This window comes from Thalassophryne amazonica, chromosome 18 (genome assembly GCF_902500255.1).
Source record: "Thalassophryne amazonica chromosome 18, fThaAma1.1, whole genome shotgun sequence".
NCBI classification, from domain to species: Eukaryota; Metazoa; Chordata; class Actinopteri; order Batrachoidiformes; family Batrachoididae; genus Thalassophryne; species Thalassophryne amazonica.
The window spans coordinates 65,739,419-65,763,742 of record NC_047120.1 but is presented as its reverse complement, the minus strand read 5'-3'; the positions used below and the strand labels follow the sequence as shown (position 1 = coordinate 65,763,742).

The 24,324-nt window shown below is 41.8% G+C and overlaps 1 protein-coding gene across 3 annotated transcripts in view; it reads left to right on the top strand.

Moving 5' to 3' along the window:
• snx29 (sorting nexin 29) overlaps positions 1-20,487 on the top strand; it is a 245,953-nt gene extending 225,466 nt beyond the window's left edge. For 2 of the 3 annotated variants that reach the window (XM_034193391.1, XM_034193390.1), the window contains 2 exons: positions 10,870-11,009; positions 19,818-20,487. In XM_034193391.1, the coding sequence (XP_034049282.1) occupies positions 10,870-11,009; positions 19,818-19,944 (267 nt within the window). In that variant the 3' untranslated portion in view covers positions 19,945-20,487. The remainder of the gene's footprint in view (positions 1-10,869; positions 11,010-19,817) is intronic. The other variant, XR_004566372.1, reaches the window with a different exon arrangement.
• The last annotated feature ends 3,837 nt before the right edge of the window (positions 20,488-24,324 follow it).

The window sequence follows — 24,324 nt, the reverse complement described above, 5'->3', positions numbered from 1 at the left end:
GAGTCCAGCTGTCAGCTTTTCCCTCTTTCTGCACCTGATTCACTTTTTATGGCTTTCATATGAAGGCCGTTCTTTGTTGTTCTCCCTCACTGTAATTTTCTCTCCTTTGCCCGCTCGTATCTCCGCGCCTCCTCCTGTCACTCATTTTCCTTTGACTTTGAAATAATGGCTTCATTTTTGGCACCGCTCTTTGTTGTTGTTATTGTTGGGGTTTTTTCCCTTCCAAGGCTGCTCATAGAGACGCCATTATGTTCTTTACCCACGAGCGACAGAGTGTAAAAGACAAAGAATTTTGAGGTTACTGCAATTTCTCCACATGCAGAAGCTTGTCAGCTCAGTGACCTGCACAACAACAAAAAAGATCAAGGCAGAAGTATTTGTTCCATAAAAGGCACCCTGCAGACAAAATTGGAGCTTTAAATCTTACAGATGTCTCTGGGAACAGTCATGTAGTACCATTTGTAGATGTTGGGGGGGGGGGGGGGGGGTGCGCACTATGTTGTTTAGTGTGTAAGATCTCTTCTCAGATTTTGATCTCAAACCCAACTGTCTTCATACCTACATACTGTATATACATACATCTTCATTCACTTATCCGGGATCAGGTGGTGGGGGCAACAGCTCCAGCAGGGGACCCCAACCTTCCCTTTCCTGGCCCACATTAACCATCTCTTTAGGAGATCCCAAGGCGTTCCCAGGCCAGTGTGGAGGCAGAATCTGTCCACCTTGTCCTGGGTCTTCTGGAATGCAGCACCATCCCTGCTGCACTGATTCTTTGGCCAATCTCACGATCTATTGTCCCCTTACTTGTGAACAAGACCCAGAGGTACTTGAACTTCATCACAGATGTCTTCAGTGTACAGCAAAAACTAACAAATTAATACTCGAGCAGTGGTTAAATAGGACATTCCTCAGTTTTCAGTCCAGTCCTGATACATCCCAGTCCTCCCCATAAGATGCCCCATTCTGCAAACAACCTCAATGTTGATGTTTATACAGCTTAATTGTCCATCTGGGATAAATTCAATTGATTGGACATGATTTGGAAAGACACACACCTGTCTGCATATAAGGTCCCACAGTTGACAGTGCATGTCAGAGCACAAACCAAGCATGAAGTTAAAGGAATTGTCTGTAGACCTATGAGACAGGATTGTCTCGAGGCACAAATCTGGGGAAGGGTACAGAAACATTTCTGCTGCTTTGAAGGTCCCCAGTGAGCACAGTGGCCTTTATCATCCATAAATTGAAGAAGTTCAGGTCCACCAGGACTCTTCCTGGAGCTGACCCCCCTGTCTAAACTGAGCGACTGGGGGGAGAAGGGCCTTAGTCAGGGAGGTGACCAAGAACCCGATGGTCACTCTGTCAGAGCTCCACCATTCCTCTGTGGAGAGAGGAGAACCTTCCAGAAGGACAACCATCTCTGCAGCAATCCACCGATCAGGCCTGTATGGTAGAGTGGCCAGACAAAAGCCACTCCTTAGTAAAAGGCACATGGCAGCTCACCTGGAGTTTGACAAAAGGTACCTGAAGGACTCTCAGACCATGAGAAACAAAATTCTCTGGTCTGATGAGACAAAGATTGAACTCTTTGGTGTGAATGCCAGGCATTATGTTTGGAGGAGACCAGGCACCATCCCTACAGTGAAGCATGTTTGTGGCAGCATCATGCTGTGGGGATGTTTTTCAGCAGCAGCAACTGGGAGACTAGTCAGGATTGAGGGAAAGATGAATGCAGCAATGTACAGAGACATCCTGGATGAAAACCTGCTCCACAGCGCTCTTGCCCTCAGACTGTGGCAACGGTTCATCTTTCAGCAGGACAATGACCCTCAGCACACAGCCAAGATATCAAAGGAGTGGCTTCAGGACAACTCTGTGAATGTCCTTGAGTGGCCCAGCCAGAGCCCAGACCTGAATCCAATTAAACATCTCTGGAGAGATCTGAAAATGGCTGTGCACCGACGTTCCCCATCTAACCTGATGGAGCTTGAGAGGCGCTGCAAAGAGAAATGGACCAAACTGCCCAAAGATAGGTGCACCAAGCTTGTGGCATCATGTTCAAGAAGACTTGAGGCTGTAATTGCTACCAAAGGTCCATCAACAAAGTATTGAGCAAAGGGTGTGAATACTTAGGTACACATGATTTCTTAGTTTTTATTTTTAATAAATTTGAAAAAAAAACTCTTTTTATGTTGTCATTATGGAGTGTTGCGAGTAGAATTTTGGGGGGAAAATTAATTTACTCCATTTTGAAATAAGGCTGTAACATGACAAAATGTGGAAGAACAGTGAATACTTTCCAGATGCACCGTACCAGAACAGTGACACTTACATGAGCAGCACTTGTCCTTGTTGGAGGCAATTGCCCTTTCTATATAATGAGAAAAGAGTGCCAAGGCTGTCCATTTAATTAGTCTTTGTTACATTCACGCATCATGCACTATACATGTGCTGCACAAGAGACATTCTTAAAGTCTTACCAGAGCTTTTCTGAAACAATTGTCATGTTTAATGCACATTTTCTAGTTATGAAACCAAGAATGAGAAAAAAAGACAAAAATGGCTGTACATCCACATTCTGCTCGTAAGTACAGTAGTGTTCAGAATAATAGTAGTGCTATGTGACTACAAAGATTAATCCAGGTTTTGAGTATATTTCTTATTGTTACATGGGAAACAAGGTACCAGTAGATTCAGTAGATTCTCACAAATCCAACAAGACCAAGCATTCATGATATTCACACTCTTAAGGCTATGAAATTGGGCTATTAGTAAAAAAAAAGAAGTAGAAAAGGGGGTGTTCACAATAATAGTAGTGTGGCATTCAGTCAGTGAGTTTGTCAATTTCCTTGAACAAAGAGGTGTGAATCAGGTGTCCCCTATTTAAGGATGAAACCAGCACCTGTTGAACATGCTTTTCTCTTTGAAAGCCTGAGGAAAATGGGATGTTCAAACACATTGTTCAGAAGAACAGCGTAGTTTGATTAAAAAGTTGATTGGAGATGGGAAAACTAATACGCAGGTACAAAAAATTATAGGCTGTTCATCTCCAATGATCTCCAATGCTTTAAAATGGACAAAAAAACAGAAACGCGTGGAAGAAAATGGAAAACAACCATCAAAATGGATAGAAGAATAACCAGAATGGCAAAGGCTCAAAGGCTCACCCATTGATCAGCTCCAGGATGATCAAAGACAGTCTGGAGTTACCTGTAAGTGCTGTGACAGTTAGAAGACACCTGTGTGAAGGTAATTTATTTGCAAGAATCCTCCACAAAGTCCCTCTGTTAAATAAAAGACGTGCAGAAGAGGTTACAATTTGCCAAAGAACACATCAACTGGCCTAAAGAGAAATGGAGGAATATTTTGTGAACTGATGAGAGTAAAATTGTTCTTTTGGGTCCAAGGGCCGCAGACAGTTTGTGAGACGACCTCCAAACTCTGAATTCAAACCACAGTTCACAGTGAAGACAGTGAAGCATGGTGGTGCAAGCATCATGATATGGGCATGTTTCTCCTACTATGGTGTTGGGCCTATATATTGCATACCAGGTATCATGAGTCAGTTTGGATATGTCAAAATACTTGAAGAGGTCATGTTGCCTTATGCTGAAGAGGACATGCCCTTGAAATGGGTGTTTCAACAAGACGACCCCAAGCACACTAGTAAACGAGCAAAATCTTGGTTCCAAACCAACAAAATTAATGCCTCGCAGATGTGAAGAAATCATGAAAAACTGTGGTTATGCAACTAAATACTAGTTTAGTGATTCACAGGATTGCTAAAAAAGCAGTTTGAACATAATAGTTTTGAGTTTGTAGCATCAGCAGCAGATGCTACTATTGAACACTCCCTTTTCTACTTTTTTTTTTACTAATAGCTCAATTTCATAGCCTTAAGAGTGTGCACATCATGAATGCTTGGTCTTGTTGGATTTGTGAGAATCTACTGAATCTACTGGTACCTTGTTTCCCATGTAACAATAAGAAATATATTCAAAACCTGGATTAATCTTTTTAGTCACATAGCACTACTATTATTCTGAACACTACTGTACGTGGGCTTTTTGCAGTGTGTTCGGCTCCATGTCCATATAATAAGAGGGCGCCAAGAAACGCTTCATCCCAGTGCCCTGTCTCAGCACTTTCTCAAAAATAAAAAGTGTTCCTCATGGGATTTGTTTTGATGACAACAGTAAAAACTGACACTTACCCTATAGTGTGTACAGCAATAAAAGCACTCACCCTCCACAGGAGAGTGGTCTCTCTTCAATCTATTATCACAGATGAGGTTTTGTTCTTGTTTCTGTTGGGGTAGATTTTCTGTGATGTATCAGCTGACTGCAGACAGAAACTGCAACAACAAATTTCTGCATCCATGAGATTGGTAAGTTTTGCGCCGTCTAATTAGTTGCCTGAAAAGGTGCTTTAGTGATATTTTTCTTTCTTTCTTTTTGAGGTGGCTACCTGTGCTCCATTCTCATTTTAAGCAAAAAGACACTGAACGCTGTACATACATGGGGCCACAGAGTTTTGAAATGACTAAAAGTTTGCAGGCTGTCAGATTGAACTTAAATGGTGTAGCAATTACATTTTGTGTGTGTATGATCATCAGCACTAATTGGACAGTTGTCTGCTGATCTGTTTCATATTCTTTCATTCATTTGTTGTTATTCCCTCATTATTTTGTATGGGTGCAGGTAAAAAAAAAGGTAAAAAAAAAAATGTAATGGTAAATCTGTCTGCAACAGGTGATTAATATCTACGCCTGTGTGTGTGCATCCAGAAAATTAAAAAATAATTAAAGTCATGAAATGTTGTGCTTGTGCAGCTTGGCGCAGATCCCGGCTGTTTGAATGTGGTGGCTGAAAATAGAGATCAATATCGTTGTGATGGGATTTGGTTATTGTGTAACAGAGGACTTGGCAGAGGTGCGCGCTCCGAGTGCCCCTTGGTTATAAATTGAAGTAAAAAATTAATTTCCCGGTGAGTTGTGTGGTTGGTGAAGAGAACAGCCTGTTCAGCCCCGCTGTGGTCCAGTGTGGGCTGACTAGGTGGAAAGTGTTGACCTTGTTTTGTTGCCGGTGTGTACAGAAGCTCATTTAATTCCATGTTTAAATAAATGCTCAGGTTGATGTTTGTTTAAAGTGGAGACTTGGGAGAATCTCTCTCTCTTTCGCCTGCGTATGTGACGCTTGCAAACTTTGTTCCTGCGGAAACCTGTCAGGCACCAAGGACCAGATTTATGACCATAAAATGTTTTATTCAGTTTGTGCTCACAGTTGGTTTGTAATAATTGTCTAGATTGCAAAGACAGCAGCTTGCAACGAAGTCAGAGATTTTGATCGGGGACAGCCACATGCCATCTCGACATCCCTCCTGTCCCTCTCGTCCCACATTCAAGAGAAGGAGGGAGGAAGAAAAGCATCGAAGTGCTGATTCATACCCTGCACGCTCTACACACTATGATATAAATATACAAATATATATACATCTGTCTGTAATGGTGTTTTTGACTATTTATGACTTCATCACATGACTTCTGTTTGATTTCATTATGAAGTCACTGATACCAATCATAAATATTTTGTTAATCTATATATGCTTTACATCATCCATCTAGAATTCTTGGTTGTTGAGATACACAAAAAAGTGTTTTTGGACCATGTTTTCCTTGACTTTTGGCAAATCTAATCATCTCTAAATATCTTACCAGATAATGTTCCCACCAGGTTTGGTCCATTTCAGCCTCTTGATTGTGGAGGTATACAAAAAAAAAAAGAAGTGGGTTTGTGTGTATGTTTTTTTTTTTTTTTTTTGTGGATCATGTTTTCCTTTACCTTTGACCAAATCTAATCACCTCTAAATATCTAACAATTTAACATTTGCACAAAGATTGATCCATCAATCTTGGTTGTTGAGATATAGAGCAAAAATGTATTTTCGGCACATTTTCCTCAACCTTTGGCCAAACTACTCCAGAATCTAACCACCTGTAGATATGTATCCAAGTAGTATTGAAGGAAATTCATCTAGTCGTTTTTGAGATATCTTATATCAAACATTCACACATGTATGCATGCGAGTGCCAAAGATAACAATATTGAAAGATTCGCTCACACACATCGGTGTGAGTGAACATTAAGTCCACAGCAGCAGGTCAGATCATTGTGGTCGCAATCACTGACTTTCTGTCAGAGAAAGGCCTCCGACACAGCAAAGTGTCATTTCATTTTGCATCTGAAAGGGGTTGTTGTTGCCAGGCAACATTTAGTTCTTCACACATGCTTTCTGAAGTTTATTTTTTTCTCTCCTCTGAGCTGAATAGAAACAAATTCATGCAGCCGTATGTGATGTGGTGCACCACCGACTTTCCCTACCGCATATGTTCTCTATAAATCCTCTTGATTTTTGTAGATGTCAAGTTGTTTATTAACCAGCCTCTAATGAGAATTTGGTCCCCAAAGTCAGCAGACAATAACAATCACCCACATTGTGTCAAGACTCTGACATCCATCCATTGATCGTCCTGTGCCCAGCGCTCCCTAGTGTCATTAATTAATTCACTTCATTTGTCCTAACGGGATGTGACTCGAATAGCAGGCAAAGTTTTGTTTTGGAAGCTTGTGTCGTGAAGTCTATCAACTCAAATTAAAAGCTGATCCTGCCAACACCCATAAAACTCAATATATATGTGTGTATATATATATATATATATATATATATATATATATATGTGTGTGTGTGTGTGTGTGTGTGTGCATCTATGTATGTTTGCAAATGATTTTTGTTTTGTTTTCAATATTCATACTTTGTCATTTTTGTTCTTTTGAGGAGACTACAGCACTGAATGCATCACCCACATTTATTCAGTGGTGATTTTGTGATCTTTGTGGAATCAACGGATACACTGATTACATCAGGGATCAGAGTGTCTGGGTTTGGGATGGTCCTGGATCCAGGTTTTTAATGACTTCCTGGTCTCAGCCATCAGAAGTGTATCTGCATGTGGAGATACTTGACATTCACATCTCTGGATTCTCAACCTTTGAGGTCCAGTGACCAAAGGTGAGGACCGGATGTCTTTAGTACCAGGTGTCTTTCAAGGGTCCTCAGACATGTATCCAACATGCAGGTGCCTCAGTGTTGAGGAGCTCAGCGGCTGGAGAACATTAAGGACACGCTTACCTTTTACCTGATTGCAGCAGATCGACTGTTATGAGCCACACGACTGTGATGTTTTCCACGTGTGATCAGCACCATGGACAGATCATCTTAAGATGTGCTTTTGCGCTTACATTCTGCTTTTGTGTATATGTGTTTTCTGAGTTTAGCGCCTTTTGCATTTGTTCTTCATTTAATTGTCTGGTGTGAGAGAAAAACATTTGGTTCCTGCTGATCTGCAGCTGTCCGCACCTTACTTTCATGCTTGTAGCTGTACGTCAGACTTGTACGTTAACGTGGTTTTACTGCGCTGGTGTGTTGTGTATGTAAATAGAGGAGAAGACAAGAACGGAGTAAAGGAGATGGATGGGAACAGACAGGTGGTGTGAGGACAGAATCCACCTTCTATCAGCATCAGTATGCCGCCGTAGTTCCTGTCATCTCCTTCCTCTTTGCAGACACCACACAGCACCTGGCTCCTCGTCTCCACCAGAGGATGAATCTGTTGTGATGTCCATTAGTGTTATTACCGCGCTAACGTCCATGAAAGCACTCAGGGTGTCCCTTGTTGTGTTGACAGAGCATGAAACCCACGCTGGCATGCACAGCCTAATCTGACACATCACATTTACCTGCTGCTACCCCGACTGTTTTACCCAGCATGCCACAGCAGAGTTTTGCTACCAGAGTTATCTACTCCTACTCTCTTTGTTTATTAGCCACGACTCAGGGCCACTCTGAACATCTTACTCACGGTGCTGTTCTAAATCTTCTTTCTGGTCATGCCTCCACACAGCATAAATGTTTGGATGGGTTCAAGTGGTAAATGCATGCAGTGTGTGGAACTGTGAGGGCTGATTGAGAAGTTTTGAGCCTGGCCCAGAAAAAGTAGGGCATGGTTCTCAGTCTTCTGCATTCTGAGAAACCAACATTGCGCTCAGTGAGTCAAAACTTCACACATTCTCGAGAAATGTTAGTTTCTCAGAATGCAGAAGATGGAGAACCACAACCTACTTTTTCTGGGCCAGGCTCAAAAATTCTCAATTGCCCCTCGTATGTGGAATCAAAAGATGCTTTGAAAAGCCTAGTAAGAAATGAGAATGTCTGGGTTTGTGATTGCTGTGGATCAGGACTAAGATCCAGGTCTTCAGTAACTTCATGTCTTGGCCACCAGAAGTTCACTTGTCTCAGCAGTGACATTCATGTCTCTGGGTTCTCGGGCTTTGAGCTTGAGGAAGAGCTTATGTAGTCATGAGGTCGCTGGACGGAGATGTTTGATGATATTGATACCTTTGCAGGAGAACTAATGTCCAAGTCTTTCAGGCCCTGGTGTTTACTCTCTTACTGTATGGTTGTGAGACTTGGACGGTAACCAAGGCCTCATGTCTGTATAGCACTTTTTTTGCCAGAAAAGTGCTGATACAGTGCCACGGAACACTTCATTTGTTTCTATGACAACAATGAACAGCTAACGACTAGTTTATAGTATGTACGATGATAAAAGAACTCACCCTCAGCAGGAACACAGCATCTTGTCCAATCTGCTATCACAGATGAGGGTTTTTTTTTTGTGTGTGTGTCATGATGGATTTTGTGTGACAAATCAGCACAGCAGTGATGGAGACGGCAAAAACAAGCTTCACCTTCCATGCGGGTGACAAGTTTTGACTGGTTGCCCGAAAAGACACTGTAGTAACAACAGCAGGTCCATTCTGAAAAGTTGGAATGGCTGTCTGTGCTCCCAAACCTGACTTATTCTCAACAAGAATGAACCTCAAAACTGTTTGTTTCATCAAAATTGTTTGAGTAAATTTTGCCAAAATCTGTTAACAAAGTGCTAAAACAAAACAACAACAACAACAAAAAAAAACCATTATGTGTATAGGGCATCAGAACTTAAAAACTGGCTTCAGGTGATTTTGTTGTTTTACTTGGATTTGATGGTCTCAAGTGTCCAACAGATTCTTCAAAAAAATGTTAACATTTCACTAAACTGTCATTTTAAGAGAGAAGATTGCTGATTAGGCATCGCACTCTATAATGAGGTAAAAACACAGATGCTTAGAGTGCTTATTAAAATCCAATTTTTACTTGTTTTACTCTTCAGAATAAAGATTCCCACTGATAAAATCAGAAAATTATGAGCCTTGAATAAAAAATGGCTAAATAATACTTTGTGGTTTTATTGCCATTTTGGGTTTTGTCGTGTGCTTTGCGGCTATCAAGTTTCCACATTAGGAATAATGCAGCTTTAAATGTCATCATATTAAATTGAGAAACATTGCCGCCTCTGTGGATGTCAGTGTTGGTGAGAAAACGGCAGATAGCTTGTTGAAACACAAACGTTCTCTGTGGACCTCCATTAATGAGATGTTATACACCAGCGGTAATTCCACTGCACTTGTGATTACTCAGTGTGACCCTCTGCTCTCCTGACACGTGCTTCACACAATTCACTGTTTCAAGTCTTCTTTCTTGGATTCCTATTGGTAGATTCTCTTTTGTGCTTGAACACCGAACGGTATTTTGAATGAATGGTCTGTCGATATTTTAAACTCCAGTCACACTCAGCCACATTTACACTATGTTTCCAAAAAATTGCATGGATTTAGAAAGAACTTGTGCAATGTAATAGGAATGCAGCAGAACCTGATAAAAATGTGCTGTGATGTGGTCATCATGAGCATAGAAGATGTGGTCAGACTTTGGAAATGATCATAAAATACGCAGTGAAGGCCTGGTGCAGTAAGAACTTACTGTTTTGATGTATTACTGATGTAATTAAACCTACTAGGGCCTTCATTGATGTAGTATAAGTGTGCCATGGATGAGCTCTAACAGCAGCCGTCTGTGGACTATTCTGTGAAATATGACAGTTGCTGTCCATGGTGCTGAAACACAATTTAAAAAAAAATTCCTTTCACCCTCCTCAGAAAAATCTAGCTTCACTTCAAACACTGGCCATGTGTGAGGGCGGTCAGGGTGCTCCAGTATCTGTGTTTGGTTTTTCATTAACTCATTGACAAAACAGGAAGGTGCTCCTGGTGAGCGTAGATGTCCTCCTGGTTAGTAACAGCTGGTCATTATGATCTCATCCAGATGTGTGTTTTCAGTTTGGTCTTGTTATACAGCACTGTTGACACAATAACAAAAGAACGCTTCGTCTAATTCAAACTATTCCTTGGTGGTGTACTGAGGGAGGCTGGAGGAGGAAAATAGGGGTCATCAGTCATCCAATATGGCCTCCACAAGCACCATCTTGATGTTCATTTCCATACAATAACTGAAGAACACATCATCCAATTGAAATAATTTCTTGGTGGTGCATTGGGGGAGGAAGGGAGGAGGTTTCTTTTGAAGATTGGGGTTAATACACCATATACCACTTGTATAGTAATTTCTCATGATAATACACCCTGTACTACTTTTAAAGTACAAGTCTTTTGCTATAGAAATAATTTCCGGACTTCATTTTCATCTCAAAAACCATACACGACCTTAACATACAGCGGGGGGCTTTGCATTGCTCTTCTTGGCATTTGGTCAAATAACTGCTGCATTAAGAATCTGAACACTGAATTACATTTAACCACAAGTAGGATAAGATATCCAGCATTTGTTATTTTAATGGCAGGAAAAGTTGCACGTTGGTGCAGTTTTAACCCTCTTCTCTCTCCTGTTTGTCTGTTTCCTTTTGGGCAGGATGCCAAGTTTGTGGAGGAGAGGAGGAAGCAGCTGCAGGGTTACCTCCGCATGGTGATGAACAAAGTGATCCAGACGCTGCCAGAGTTCAGCACTCGGCCCACCAAAGAGACGCTGCTGTCCTTGCTGCCTTTCTGTCTGTAAGTGGACACACATCGAAATTCTTCACATCCACCATGTCCGTGCTGGATGTGAGGAATTTTACTGGTGTAATCCCAATGAGCAGCAATCAACAAATGGCATAAATTATTCAGTACAGCCAGGAAACGCCCCCTAACAGGACGAGCACTTCCCCTCATATTCCTGTTTTCATATTATAGGTGTAGACTGTGTATACGAGGTCTGTCAATAAAGTAACGGTCCTTTTTATTTTTTTCAAAAACTATATGGATTTCATTCATATGTTTTTACGTCAGACAAGCTTGAACTCTCGTGCGCATGCGTGAGTTTTTTCATGCCTGTCGGTGACGTCATTCGCCTGTGAGCACGCCTTGTGGAAGGAGTGGTCCCGCCCCCTCATCAGATTTTCATTGTCTGGAAATGGCGGAATGATTTGGGCTTTTTTTCCATCAGAATTTTTTCAGAAGCTGTTAGAGACTGGCAGCTGGAAACCATTTGAAAAATTTATCTGGCTTTTGGTGAAAATTTTACGGGCTTCACAGAGAATAAGGACTGTTACTACAGCTTTAAGGACAGCTTTAAGGACGGCTTTAAGGACGCTCAGTGCGCTGTGCTCCGAGTTGCGATGACGAGGCAGAAAACGCCAGATCATTTCTAAGCTGATGGCTCTGTGGATACGAGACCATCGTGTGCACTTTCTCTGGTTATCACAAGAGCTGGACATCAGCCATTTTCTGGCAGATTTCACTTTTAACAAGAGATTTTGTCATGGAAAGCCGCGCGGTGGCTTCGTGCGTAACGACCGATTCGCTGTTTGAGCGAGACAAAGAACACCTCCGTTTCGGCGTGTCATGGGACAAGTTGGGACATGCCTATCTCGGCTTTCAATGCTTACCAGTCCAGTAAGTATCAGAGAAATTGTGGAGTATTACAAGCTGTATTAATCCAGGTGTTTGTAATAAAATAGATGCATATTTCTGCTCTAAAGTTGGACATTTTAACATGGGCTGCTATGGGAATGTGCCCTGTTTTGGAGCCAGCTTCAAGTGGCCAGTCAAGGAACTGCAATATTTTCTTTTTCCACTAGGGCTTCATTTGAGCCCATTGAAGGTTCCCGCTTAGTTACAAGGCTTATTTGCATGAATGGCTGCACCCTCATTGCATCCCCTACACTGTATAGATGTCTGTAAAATCTCTGATAGGACAAGATAGCGTGATTAAGGTATGTACATGTATAAGGTGAGGAACTGGAGGAGAGAGTGTTGCCGAGACTTGAGTCTATAATTGAAAATGATAACTGACCACTCCACAGCATCGTCATCGGTCAGTGAAACATTTATAGTGGAAGACTATAAATGCATAACCCCACAGAATATCATTACTGTTCGCTCCCCATCTGACTGCATCTCATCACTCCTTTTTATGTTTCTCAAATATAGTAATAAAATGTTTGTAGTTGCTCATATGTGCAAGAAGTCTTCCACTCTCAGAATGCGTGATAAATCGTTTGTATGTGCAGTATTATCAACAGTATTGGCTGCAATAATTCAGGCTCAGCGCTAAAGAGGTTTTTAAAGTGTTTTTATGATTATCTTTCTTATATTGCTGCTCCTTGCGTTTACTGGCGTCTCCGTTTATCTGTGCAGTTGTAACTTCAGCAGGTTCATTCAGGATTAATAGAGTTTTCTGATTCTGATCTCGACAATAATGTCATAAATTATCTGAGTACTTCGCATCTTCATTCAGTCATTGCTACTCAAAACATCACCTTATCTGGGTTAAAGCAATCAGAAGAACCTGTCTACTTCACAGTGTTGACGTCACAAAGCCCCACCCATTTCCACTCAAACTAAGTGGATAGAATTTGCATGGTAAAATGTGGCCACCCCCTAAATCTGACTGTGTGGTTATTCATTATTTGAATCGTGTTTATGGTTGCAGGTCGTTGACGCTCGTTTGTGTATAGACCTGTTTATTTTGTGTGAGTGTGAGATCATCACAGCACCTGTGTGTAGATTTCTTGGCTTTAAAAAGTCGCGCATGCTGGAGTTGGACTTTTACGCTCATCTGGAATGGCGCTGCACTCATGCCGCTCCTTTGACTTGCTGCCTCTTAGTTTGCAGCTCAACCTCGGCACATTTCCGCCTCGTTCAGAATACAAACAGAACACAGACATACTTCCTCCGAAAAATGATGAAGACCCTTCCTCCCCTTTTCGGGGGGCTATCAAGACGAGTTTCCTGCACTTTGGATGCAAAATGAGAAAGGTTGCACCATGCACGGCAGTACTGTCCGTGCACGTGCATATTTAGAGCTGTGTGCATAAAAACATGGAGAATAATTTCTCAGCCAGACTGTACTGCTTATGGCATTACACAATCAATTTGACGCCTGCTTGTATTTGTGCACCTGCTTACTCTAATTATGTGCCTGTGCAGTCAAGTGATTAATATTCCAGCAGCGTCGGGGAAAGTTATTATCCTGTACAAGTCAATATCATGTCCAAATGGATGACAACACAAGCTGAGAGCCTGGAAGGAAAAAAAAAATCTATACACCTAATTAATTTAGCACATTTAGCCACTTTAGCCATTTTGATATGAATAAATGAGACAGGGCGCTGTTTCAACTCTGCATGCTGCTCCAAATATTTATTATTATTTTTTTTGCTCCATCGCATCAGCATTTCGCCAGCCGTGGTCATATTCACATAGTGTGACTGTGTTTGATTGAACCTGCTCGGCGCCGCAGAAACATGGGAATAAGGGCGACTGGATCTGCTGCCGGAAAATAAGAACATCTGAGGTATTAACAGAGTTCAGGCCGCCTTCACGTTCAGAGCCATTCGGTGTTTGTAGTTCTGAGACCAGCGATTTACAGCCGTACATTTTCATTTTGCAGCCTTCAAGCCCAGCTGCAGGCAAATTTCACCCCCCCCCCAAACAAACCTATATTTCAAAGCAACTTGTATTTCACAAAATAGAAGTGTAACGATCCACAAGCTCTGTACTTTTTCACTACAGTGGAAACAAGAAATACAACATTAAAGATCTATAGCCTGTATTTTTTAGGGTAATGTTGACTGAATAGTGTTTCCACATTGCTTCAAAATCTTGTGAAATATAAGTTTCAAAAATAAATGCAGCTTATAGTCTGAAAAAAGCAGCCGATAAATGAGTCATTCTTCTCCAAGTGGCTAACATTTCAACTCAAAAATTATAAATGCTGGGAATTGTGTCTCTATAATATCAACACCGTGTACAAGGAAATGGGCAGCAGGTCTGTTCAAACACCACAGCAACTACACAAGTGGAATTTGATAGCTATGGACACTTGCTGGAGATGTAACAGTTAGAGAGCCTCAATTCTATATATTCTGTGGAGCTGTCCAGCACTTCAGGACTGGTGGGAAAACATTTCAGAGGTTATTTTCAGTATTGTGGACACAGGTTTTCAGATTTCACCCAAACTGTCTGTGCTCAGCTCTACCACAGGACCTCGGGATTCTCACTTTTCCTCTCATGAAAATGGAATGTTTTGGCTCTTACCACAGCTAAATGGATTCTGTTGTGGCTCTGGCGGCAAAACATGCCCCTCCTTATGAGGAGTGGTTGACAACAGTGATTAAATTGGCATCCTATGAGAAAGTGACTTATGGACTATTAGATAAACTTCATCAGTATGATTGTATTTGATTTTCCTTTACCAGTTGGCTTTCTGTTACCTAAAGTACAGGTGTACTGTATGGTCCATCATAGTATTGTATGTGTTACAATTTTGTTTTGTTTACAACGAAAAGTTTCAATAAAAATGTGCATTATAACAAAAAAGATAAACGCTAATAGTGGATCAATTTTCACTCATATGGTTATTTAAAACAATCAATTAATATGAAAAAACTTACCAGTATGCAATCAATGGAATCTATATCTATTAACTTGTAGATCAATCATTCCATCAATCAATCAGTCAGTCGACAAATTAAATTTTTTTTATATGTTTACGAGTGTTTAATTAACATTTGTTAAGGCTTAAACGAGTGTGCACACAGTGCAAAAACCCACCAGTTCACACAACACAGTCACACTTTAAGCAGTTCCATAATCGTTAAGTTCTGTCTTCATGAGAAAGTGACTTTGTAGGGAGTTACATCTGTAAGAAGGGGTGTTAGCAAAGTATACAGGTGTTAAAGCACCAAAGGGGAAAAGTAATGAAGCTTTTGGTGAAGTAATTGGCTGCGAGGCTCATTGTTGGTGTATAATCTCCTCCCGCAGACGTAGTCTATCATCCGCAGGGGGATAGTTCTGGTATTTCCACTGTGTTGAGATTTAGTGTTTGCAGTAAATCTTCACTAAAGGTTCCCGTGTGGGTGCCGACAGATTGGACACAGAAAAATGTCTGCTGTCAGTTTGTGGAGATAATAATGGTGTTGGGTGTTGGCAGACGTACGAGTGCTCTTCTAGTTTTACAAAGTCAAACTAAAGGGACATTTAATGTGTGCAAAGTGTTTTTACAGTCATGACGTCAGGGACAGTCAGAGCCACACTGTTTAATATCAACTGAAGATCACTTTTTCCATGCACGATGGAAGCTCACAAGCTTTGACTCAGGTCTCCTTCTCTGGATAAGATGTTTCATACGGAGCCGAGTCGGAAAACAAATGTCTGAACTGCCGGAGTTTTTCATTTCCTTCCTCTGCAGGTGTCTCGCATTCACACAGTCTCAGATTACACTCATAAACTAGAGCGGGCGCTTGGAGCACACACCTCCACCAAGGCCCGTAAACATTCCGTAACTGTGCTGAAGTACCAGTGGGGGGAGGGCGCACTTTCACCAAAGAGCAAATAACATGGAACTCAGTGGGCGATTTTACGAAAAAAAGAATAAAATGGATCCAACTTTCCCTTCACCCAAAGTCAACTTCTTCACTAGATTTTAATAAAATTGTCATTTTGAGATATTGTGGTAACAAAAAGACAAAACATTTGTTGAGCAGAGCCAATAAAAACACAGATTACAGCAGACAGATCCAGATCTACACAAAAAACAACATCCTGACAGAAGTTCCAGTTCTTAATAAAATTGTCACCACTATGAGAGTGTTTGGAGACAAATTTTGGGGCAGTGGCATAACCTCTGCCCTCTTCCATCACTGAGTGAACGGCGTGCACGCCGTCCCAAACCAAATAAACCTCCATCCGTTTTTCTGACCAACTAGAACTTTAGAATTCTCAACTAAAAACATTTGAAACACCTCCTGTCTCACCACCTTAATGAAAATGATAAAAGGAACATTTTTTTTGTTGCTTCACATCCAGACCTTTGAACCTGAGCTCTTATTCTAATGTCTAATGTGTGATTCTGATCTTTGATCCTAATCACTCATCTCTGATCTGAATTGCTTATCTTTGATCCTGATTGCTGACATGGCATCCTTAATCTTTTGATCTGTATTACTGACTTTGATTGCTGATGTCTGATAGAGATCGATGACCTCTAATTGCTAATCTTGGATCCAGATTGCTGACTTTTAATTGTGATTATTGTCCTATGATCCTGCTCTTTGATCCCACTCACCTCACTCATGTTTAATTGCCGATGTTTGATTGCTGACCTTTGATTGTTGATCTGTTAACCACATTGTGCATTTGTGATCCTGATTACTGAGCTGTGTTCCTGAACCTTTACCCTGTTCAGTTATGTTTGATCGTCATAGTTTGATTGCTGAACTTTGATCCAGATCACTAACCTTTGACTGCTGATCTTTGATCCTGATTGCTGACATGTCATCTTTAATCTTTTGATCTGGATTACTGACTTTGATTGCTGACCTTTAATTCTGATTATTGTCCTGTGATCCTGCTCTTTGATCCCACTCACCTCACTCATTTTTAACTGCTTATGTTTGATTGCGGACATTTGATTGTTGATCTGTGAACAACATTGTGCATTTGTGAGCCTGATGAATGACCTATAGCCCTTATCTTTTATCCTGTTCAGTTATTTTTGATCCTCATAGTTTGATTGCTGAACTGTGATCCAGATCATTAACCTTTGACTGCTGATCTTTGATACAAATTGATGACCTATGACTGACCTTTAAATCTTACTGCTGTCCTGTGATTCTGATCTTTGATCCCGCTAACCTCATTCATCTTTATTGCTTATGTGGCTTCCTGTCCTTTGATCCACATGTGGTTTTGTGATCCTGTGATCCAGATCTTTCATAATCTAATTCAATATGTTTCATTTATGTAGCGCCAAATCACGACAAAACTGCCTCAAGGTGCTTTACACAAGTCAGGTCTAACCGTGCCAACCCCTTGTTGATCTTTGAGCCCTACAGTGGATCTGTGATCCTGTGATGTTTGATCCCGATATTTGATCCTATTCAGTTATCTATGATTCTGACAGATGATCTTTGATTGCTGAACAATGATCCAGATCACTAACTCAACTCACAGGATATGTTTTTGCACAATTGCTTTTTTTTCCCCTCCCCTTGACTTTGACCTGTGTTAATGCTTGTTCAATCAATCAATCAACTTTTTTCTTATATAGCACCAAATCACAACAAACAGTTGCCCCAAGGCGCTCCATATTGTAAGGCAAGGCCATACAATAATTATGAAAAACCCCAACGGTCAAAACGACCCCCTATGAGCAAGCACTTGGCAACAGTGGGAAGGAAAAACTCCCTTTTAACAGGAAGAAACCTCCAGCAGAACCAGGCTCAGGGAGGGGCAGTCTTCTGCTGAGACTGGTTGGGGCTGAGGGAAAAAACCAGGAAAAAGACATGCCGTGAAGGGGGGCAGAGATCGATCACTAATGATTAAATGCAGAGTGATGCATACGGAGCAAAAAGAGAAAGAAACAGTGCATCATGGGAACCCCCCACAATCTACGTCTAAAGCAGCATAACCAAGGGATGGTCCAGGGTCACCCGATCCAGCCCTAACTATAAGCCTTAGCGAAAAGGAAAGTTTTAAGCCTAATCTTAAAAGTAGAGAGGGTATCTGTCTCCCTGATCTGAATTGGGAGCTGGTTCCACAGGAGAGGAGCCTGAAAGCTGAAGGCTCTGCCTCCCATTCTACTCTTACAAACCCTAGGAACTACAAGTAAGCCCGCAGTCTGAGAGCGAAGCGCTCTAATGGGGTAATATGGTACTACGAGGTCCCTAAGATAAGATGGGACCTGATTATTCAAAACCTTATTAGTAAGAAGAAGAATTTTAAATTCTATTCTAGAATTAACAGGAAGCCAATGAAGAGAGGCCAACACGGGTGAGATATGCTCTCTCCTGCTAGTCCCCGTCAGTACTCTAGCTGCAGCATTCTGAACCAACTGAAGGCTTTTTAGGGAACTTTTAGGACAACCTGATAATAATGAATTACAATAGTCCAGCCTAGAGGAAATAAATGCATGAATTAGTTTTTCAGCATCACTCTGAGACAAGACCTTTCTGATTTTAGAGATATTGCATAAATGCAAAAAGGCAGTCCTACATATTTGTTTAATATGCGCTTTGAATGACATATCCTGATCAAAAATGACTCCAAGATTTCTCACAGTATTACTAGAGATCAGGGAAATGCCATCCAGAGTAACGATCTGGTTAGACACCATGTTTCTAAGATTTGTGGGGCCAAGTACAATAACTTCAGTTTTATCTGAGTTTAAAAGCAGGAAATTAGAGGTCATCCATGTCTTTATGTCTGTAAGACAATCCTGCAGTTTAGCTAATTGGTGTGTATCCTCAGGCTTCATGGATAGATAAAGCTGGGTATCATCTGCGTAACAATGAAAATTTAAGCAATACCGTCTAATAATACTGCCTAAGGGAAGCATGTATAAAGTGAATAAAATTGGTCCTAGCACAGAACCTTGTGGAACTCCATAATTAACTTTAGTCTGTGAAGAAGATTCCCCATTTACATGAACAAACCGTAATCTATTAGACAAATATGATTCAAACCGTGTATATGTGTGTCTTGAAATGTCCATGTGGGCATTATGTGTATTGTGTAAGCTACTTGACACCTTAATTTCCCCCTGGGGATCAATAAAGTTACTCTAATCTTTATTGCTGTCCTGTGATCCTGATCTTTGATCCCATTTGATCCTCTCGGCTCCTCCCTTGTTTTCCCTCTGGGACCAAGGTGCTTCTGCATTTTGATTTGGTACATGTTTTATGCTGAATGTCTTTTCTGACGCAACTCCACATTACATGGATGAGAGGGGTGGGGTTTGAACCAGGAACCTTCACACTGAAACCAAGCACACTAACCACTTGGCCACCACTCCTGCTTTTTTGATCCAATTCATCTAACTCAACTTTAATTGCTTATCTGGCTTGCTGGCCTTTGATCTAGTTTATTCACATTCGATTGCTGATCTTTGATCCACATTGTGGATTTGCGATCCTGTGATTCTGATCTTTGAGCCCCATAATTGATCCATGTTGATGCTCTTTGAACTCCACTGTGGATTTGTGTTCCTGTGATCTTTGATCCTGTTCTGTTATCTTTGCTACTCATTGTTGACCATTGATCAGGTTACAATTTTGCTTCCTTTTTTTTCGGTCTTTCTCTTGCTTTGATCCTGGATCCTGGAACAGATCCTGATCTGGTCCTCCAGCTGTGGCATGGACCAAAAACAAACAAATAAACAAAGGAAAGCATCTGAAGTGTAGTTTTGTGTTTTTCTGTGAAGTTGGTCACACAAAATGACAGATTTCTATTTTCAGGAGGAGCCTCAGCTGTTTGCAATGTTTGATAAATAATCTTCAGCAGATCTTCTTCATCTTGTCATTTTTCTCTCTAAACCAGTGACGCACCACAGACCAGTGGGGGAGGAGCCAAGACGCCCCGGTCCAGAACATCATCGCGCTTCACCAGACTGGGTCACAGCTGCACACAGGAAATCCGAGCTGAGCCCCAGAGTGGTGACCTTTAACCTTTGAGCTTGTCTCAGATCGGCTGCGGAAGATGATGTCGCTCTGGACTGAGACGCCCAGCAGAGGTGAGACTTATCTGACAGAATGTGAGGACAGAACGGGCACCTGGAGGACTCCCAAAGCCTCACACGCTAACGCGTCTGCTGAGGACACTGCAGGTGTTTGTTTGTTTGTTTGGCGGACGCTACCAGATGAGTGGAGGATAAACATACTCCCCTGAGGCTGCCTGTCGCCGGACACAATCACACTGTTCCGTCACTGAGACACAGAAGCAGACTGGTTTTCCGTGTATCGCGGCGCCTGCAGGGACAAGGAGCTGCTCTCCTGGCGTGGAGGCGGGATGGAGGAGGTGACGAGGGGGCAGGTTAAAGTATTGGAGTGTGTGCTATTTTTCAGCAGCGTTATTGTGCCATTATGTTTTCCAGGACCAGGATCCGCGCACAGGCGTTCCTCTTTCCTGACTTCTCTGATGATGATGATGACACATTTCTCTGTTAGCCAATCAGCACTTAACAAACGGCGCTGTTCGGTGTCTGCTCTGATTAAAGGGGTCTATTGTGCAAAATATTTTTTAATCTGCCTTTTACACTTAAATATAGCTGAGTTTTCATGGTAAACGTCTTCAGAGATCCATAATTCTGCGTACACAAAGAAACTCTGCTATATGAAACTGAACACATGTTCATGTTACGCAGCCAGGTTCACATTATGACGCCAAAGCGTCTCCTCCGCCGTTTTCTTGTGAGAAGTGCAGCTTGCGCCGAGGAGGTGCACCGCATCAAGACTTCATCAACTTTTACTGCTACGACAATATGTGAGACGCTAACAGTGAACGGTGTGCAGCGGGAAACGTTTCCTGTTGAGACCAAAGGAAAAAACAAAATGAATAAAGGTGAATGTGAGACTGCAGCAGTCCGTCATAGAAGTGGATTTAAATAAGTGGAAATAATGTTGTAATTAAAGCTACAGTGTGGCGGATTTACACTCACTGGCCACTTTATTAGTTACACCGTGCTCGTACCCTTAATTCTTCGTGGTGTAGATTTAACAAGGTGTTGGAAACATTCCTCGGAGATCTTGGTCCACATTGACCTGATGGCATCATGCAGTCACCCATTCAACCAGGCTGTCCGTTCTCCTCTGACCTCTGACAGCAACAAGGCATTTTCATCCACACAACTGCTGCTCACTGGATATCTTCTCTTTTTTGGACCATACTCTGTAAACCCTAGAGATGGTTGTGTGTGAAAATCCCAGTAGATCAGCAGTTTCTGAAATACTCAGACCACCACCAACCATGAGATGTTCAAAGTCACTTAAAGCTCCATCCTAATGCCCAGTTTGAACTTCAGCAAGTCGCCTTCACCTTGTCTAGCACTGAGTTGCTGCCATGTGATTGGCTCATTAATTATTTGTGTTAACACGCAAATGAACAGTACCTGTACCTAATAAAGTGGCCGGTGAGTATATGTTTGCTGGCAGAAATGGAATGCAACATTCATACCAATCTGTTCATTTGTGGATTATTCCCTACCGCAGTGAATCGCCGTGTTTTCACAAGCCTTCGTTTTGGCATTGGAGTGGCCCCCCTCGTGGAGGCCACCGTGTTGGTACCGTTGCCCAAAAATGGCCATAATCAGTCTCTATCACATTTAGCAGCACTGCCAGAAGACTGAAGAAAAAAGAAGAGGAATCAGCGATTGCACCCCCCCCACCCCATACGCTGTCTGCTGGTCGCTAGTGCAGGCTAACAAGTTCTACGACGTATCCTATGTATTGTTTATCACACGAGAACACAAGAGGATAAATCACTGTTGCCAAAGAAGCAAAAACATGAAGAGAACCAAAATCGTGAGCAGCGACTGCATAACGCAATTATCAACCTCGCCACCAGATAGCACTAAATCCTACACACTGTGGCTTTAATGAGTGAACAATGGGACCAAAGCAGAAGAAAGAACAGCCGCAGCACAATAACGCTGTTGTCTTCATCATCTTGATAAGAGAAGCAGTCGTCTGTATGATGCTGAAATAAGGGTTTTGTTTTTGTGTTTGGGGCCGTTTTCACTCTACTCCAGAATTCGCATCACGCATTACGGACGGTTGAAGTGAAGCGTCAGTGGGACTTATTGCACCGTTATGTTGCAAATGAATGTTTTAACGAAGACTAAACCCTTGAAGTGAAGCTGCTTGTTAGTGACGAAAAGGCTGCTGAGCATCAAGTGTGTGGAAAACAGCAGCTCATACATATGTATGTGTTACCCAGGAGGCGTCCCGCCACGTTCAGACCTTCAACCAGGAGGGCTCGGTCGCCTGGCAGAACGGGAAACACTGCTCGCTGTCCACAAACTGGCCTGATGGGTTTTAATTAAGCTGTGGTTTTTAAATGAGAAGTGGCCTTGAGAAGGATGCAGCTGGAGGTAAACATGTCACGGGGACGCCGTCGCACGCCGCCTGACCTTTACGTACCGACAACAAGACAAAAGCAAACAGGATGCATTGTCAAGAACACAGAGTTTGTTTTTCTTCCTGACAAATGCCACTGCTGTTATCAACCTCAGCACGTGACACGTAAATGAATCATCGTTTCTGCAGCGACACAGAACATGGTCATATTTCAGTGTGGCGCCACCTTCAGGAAAATCAGCCCATAAAGTTCTTCTGCTGCTGCTTCTTCTGCTCCTCCTCTCTATCACCCACCTCCACCATTTCACTGCATTCTAACATTAACCCATTCAGACTTTAACCTGCAAGACTTCAGTTTGTCTTTTCACGCCACGCTGACTCGATTGGTTACGGTTATTACCGTCAGTATGTCAGGAACTCGTAAAAACTGTAACATCTTCAAACGTCTAAACCGCTCCAGAAAATGGAAGGAGTGAAACTGGAGTCAGAGAATTATTACAGTTAATTTTGTTTTGTGTCGATAAGCGACCACTTTCAGCACCTGCCACTAGAGGTCCTTTTTTCCATCATGTACAGGGTGTAATGATCATGCTTGTGTATCTGTGGACACATTCTTGTGAAGATAACAACTCAAGGACACATGCTGCACACTTGATACTGACACCATAGATATCCCCTGAAGAGTGAACGAGCTGAGTGCATTTTAGGATTGTTTGGTTAATATATTTGCATATTAATGAGGAGAAAGTGGGCTTTTTTTCTCCTTCTAAACAGCTGTTCATAAGAATGTTTGTTTGAAAATGGTGATTTATATTTAAAATGCTGGTGTACTGTGCCACAGAAATTTTTAGAAACATGACATTTTAATCAAAATGATACAGTTCCTAAAATGCCGTTGCTGACATTGTCCGCGGGATGAGGAGAGCTCCGGGCACAAAGGTTCAGCACTGCAGAAATGCAACTCATTTATGAAATCAGAGTAAATTCTCAGAGAAGATAAACCGCTGATGATACCTGGAGGATGAAGATGTCACCAAATAGAAGATGTGAGGAAACAGAAATCCACCTTAAAGTGGTCAGTGGGTTCATACTGGACGGAACGTTTGACAAAAGACACAAAAATACAATTAGTGCAAAACCATTTTTAAACAACCTTAATTATACTCACAGCTGTGTTCTTCAGTATGTTGTACTAATACAAGACCCGACTCTTTTTGTCCTTTACCAGCAATCATAGAGCCAAATAGAAAATCTAGACCACTGAGTCCCTCTACCACTCATGTATCACCAGTGTGCCACCAGGTGGCGCTGTCTGCCATCATTGAATGGGGAAAGAAGTCCTTGCGAACAGTGTAATCCAGTGCAAACCTCCCACTCCACAGCGAAGCACTAAATTAATTGTTTATTTTTCCAAAGTCATGAAAAATAATTTAACTGCATATTTTCCAGAGTATAAGTTGTCTTTATGTGTGTTGTACTCACTTTGTAACATAGCGTTTCCTTCAGGGTGAGGAAACTCTGTGTAGCACATGTGCACACCATAGCATTGCTGTTGCTTAATTTAATGACTTTTAAATTCCAAAAATAAGCAAGATGGACAAATAAGTGTGATGAACAACATATTGGATGTTCTGTGATGTAAGTGGACTGGGCAGAGATTGAAAGGCTGCAATAAAAACCAGAGTCTGGAAAACAAACTAGTTGAATCTGTTTCAACAGTACATCTTGTTGCGCTCCGTGCACTAGCTTGCTGCGTGTTGGCCCATAAGGTGATGGCAGTGGTGCATCTTTGGTTGCATGTGAGGAGTTAGCACTCTACATCTGTTGTCTGTCTCTATGGCAGCAATAGTACTCATGCTAAAGCAATCACTCTGTGATCAGTTCGCAACTTCAGATCATCACAAAAGATCAAAAAGATGCCCAGAAGAATAATTTCTTATTAACACATTAACTGGTAAACAAAGACAAAGCAC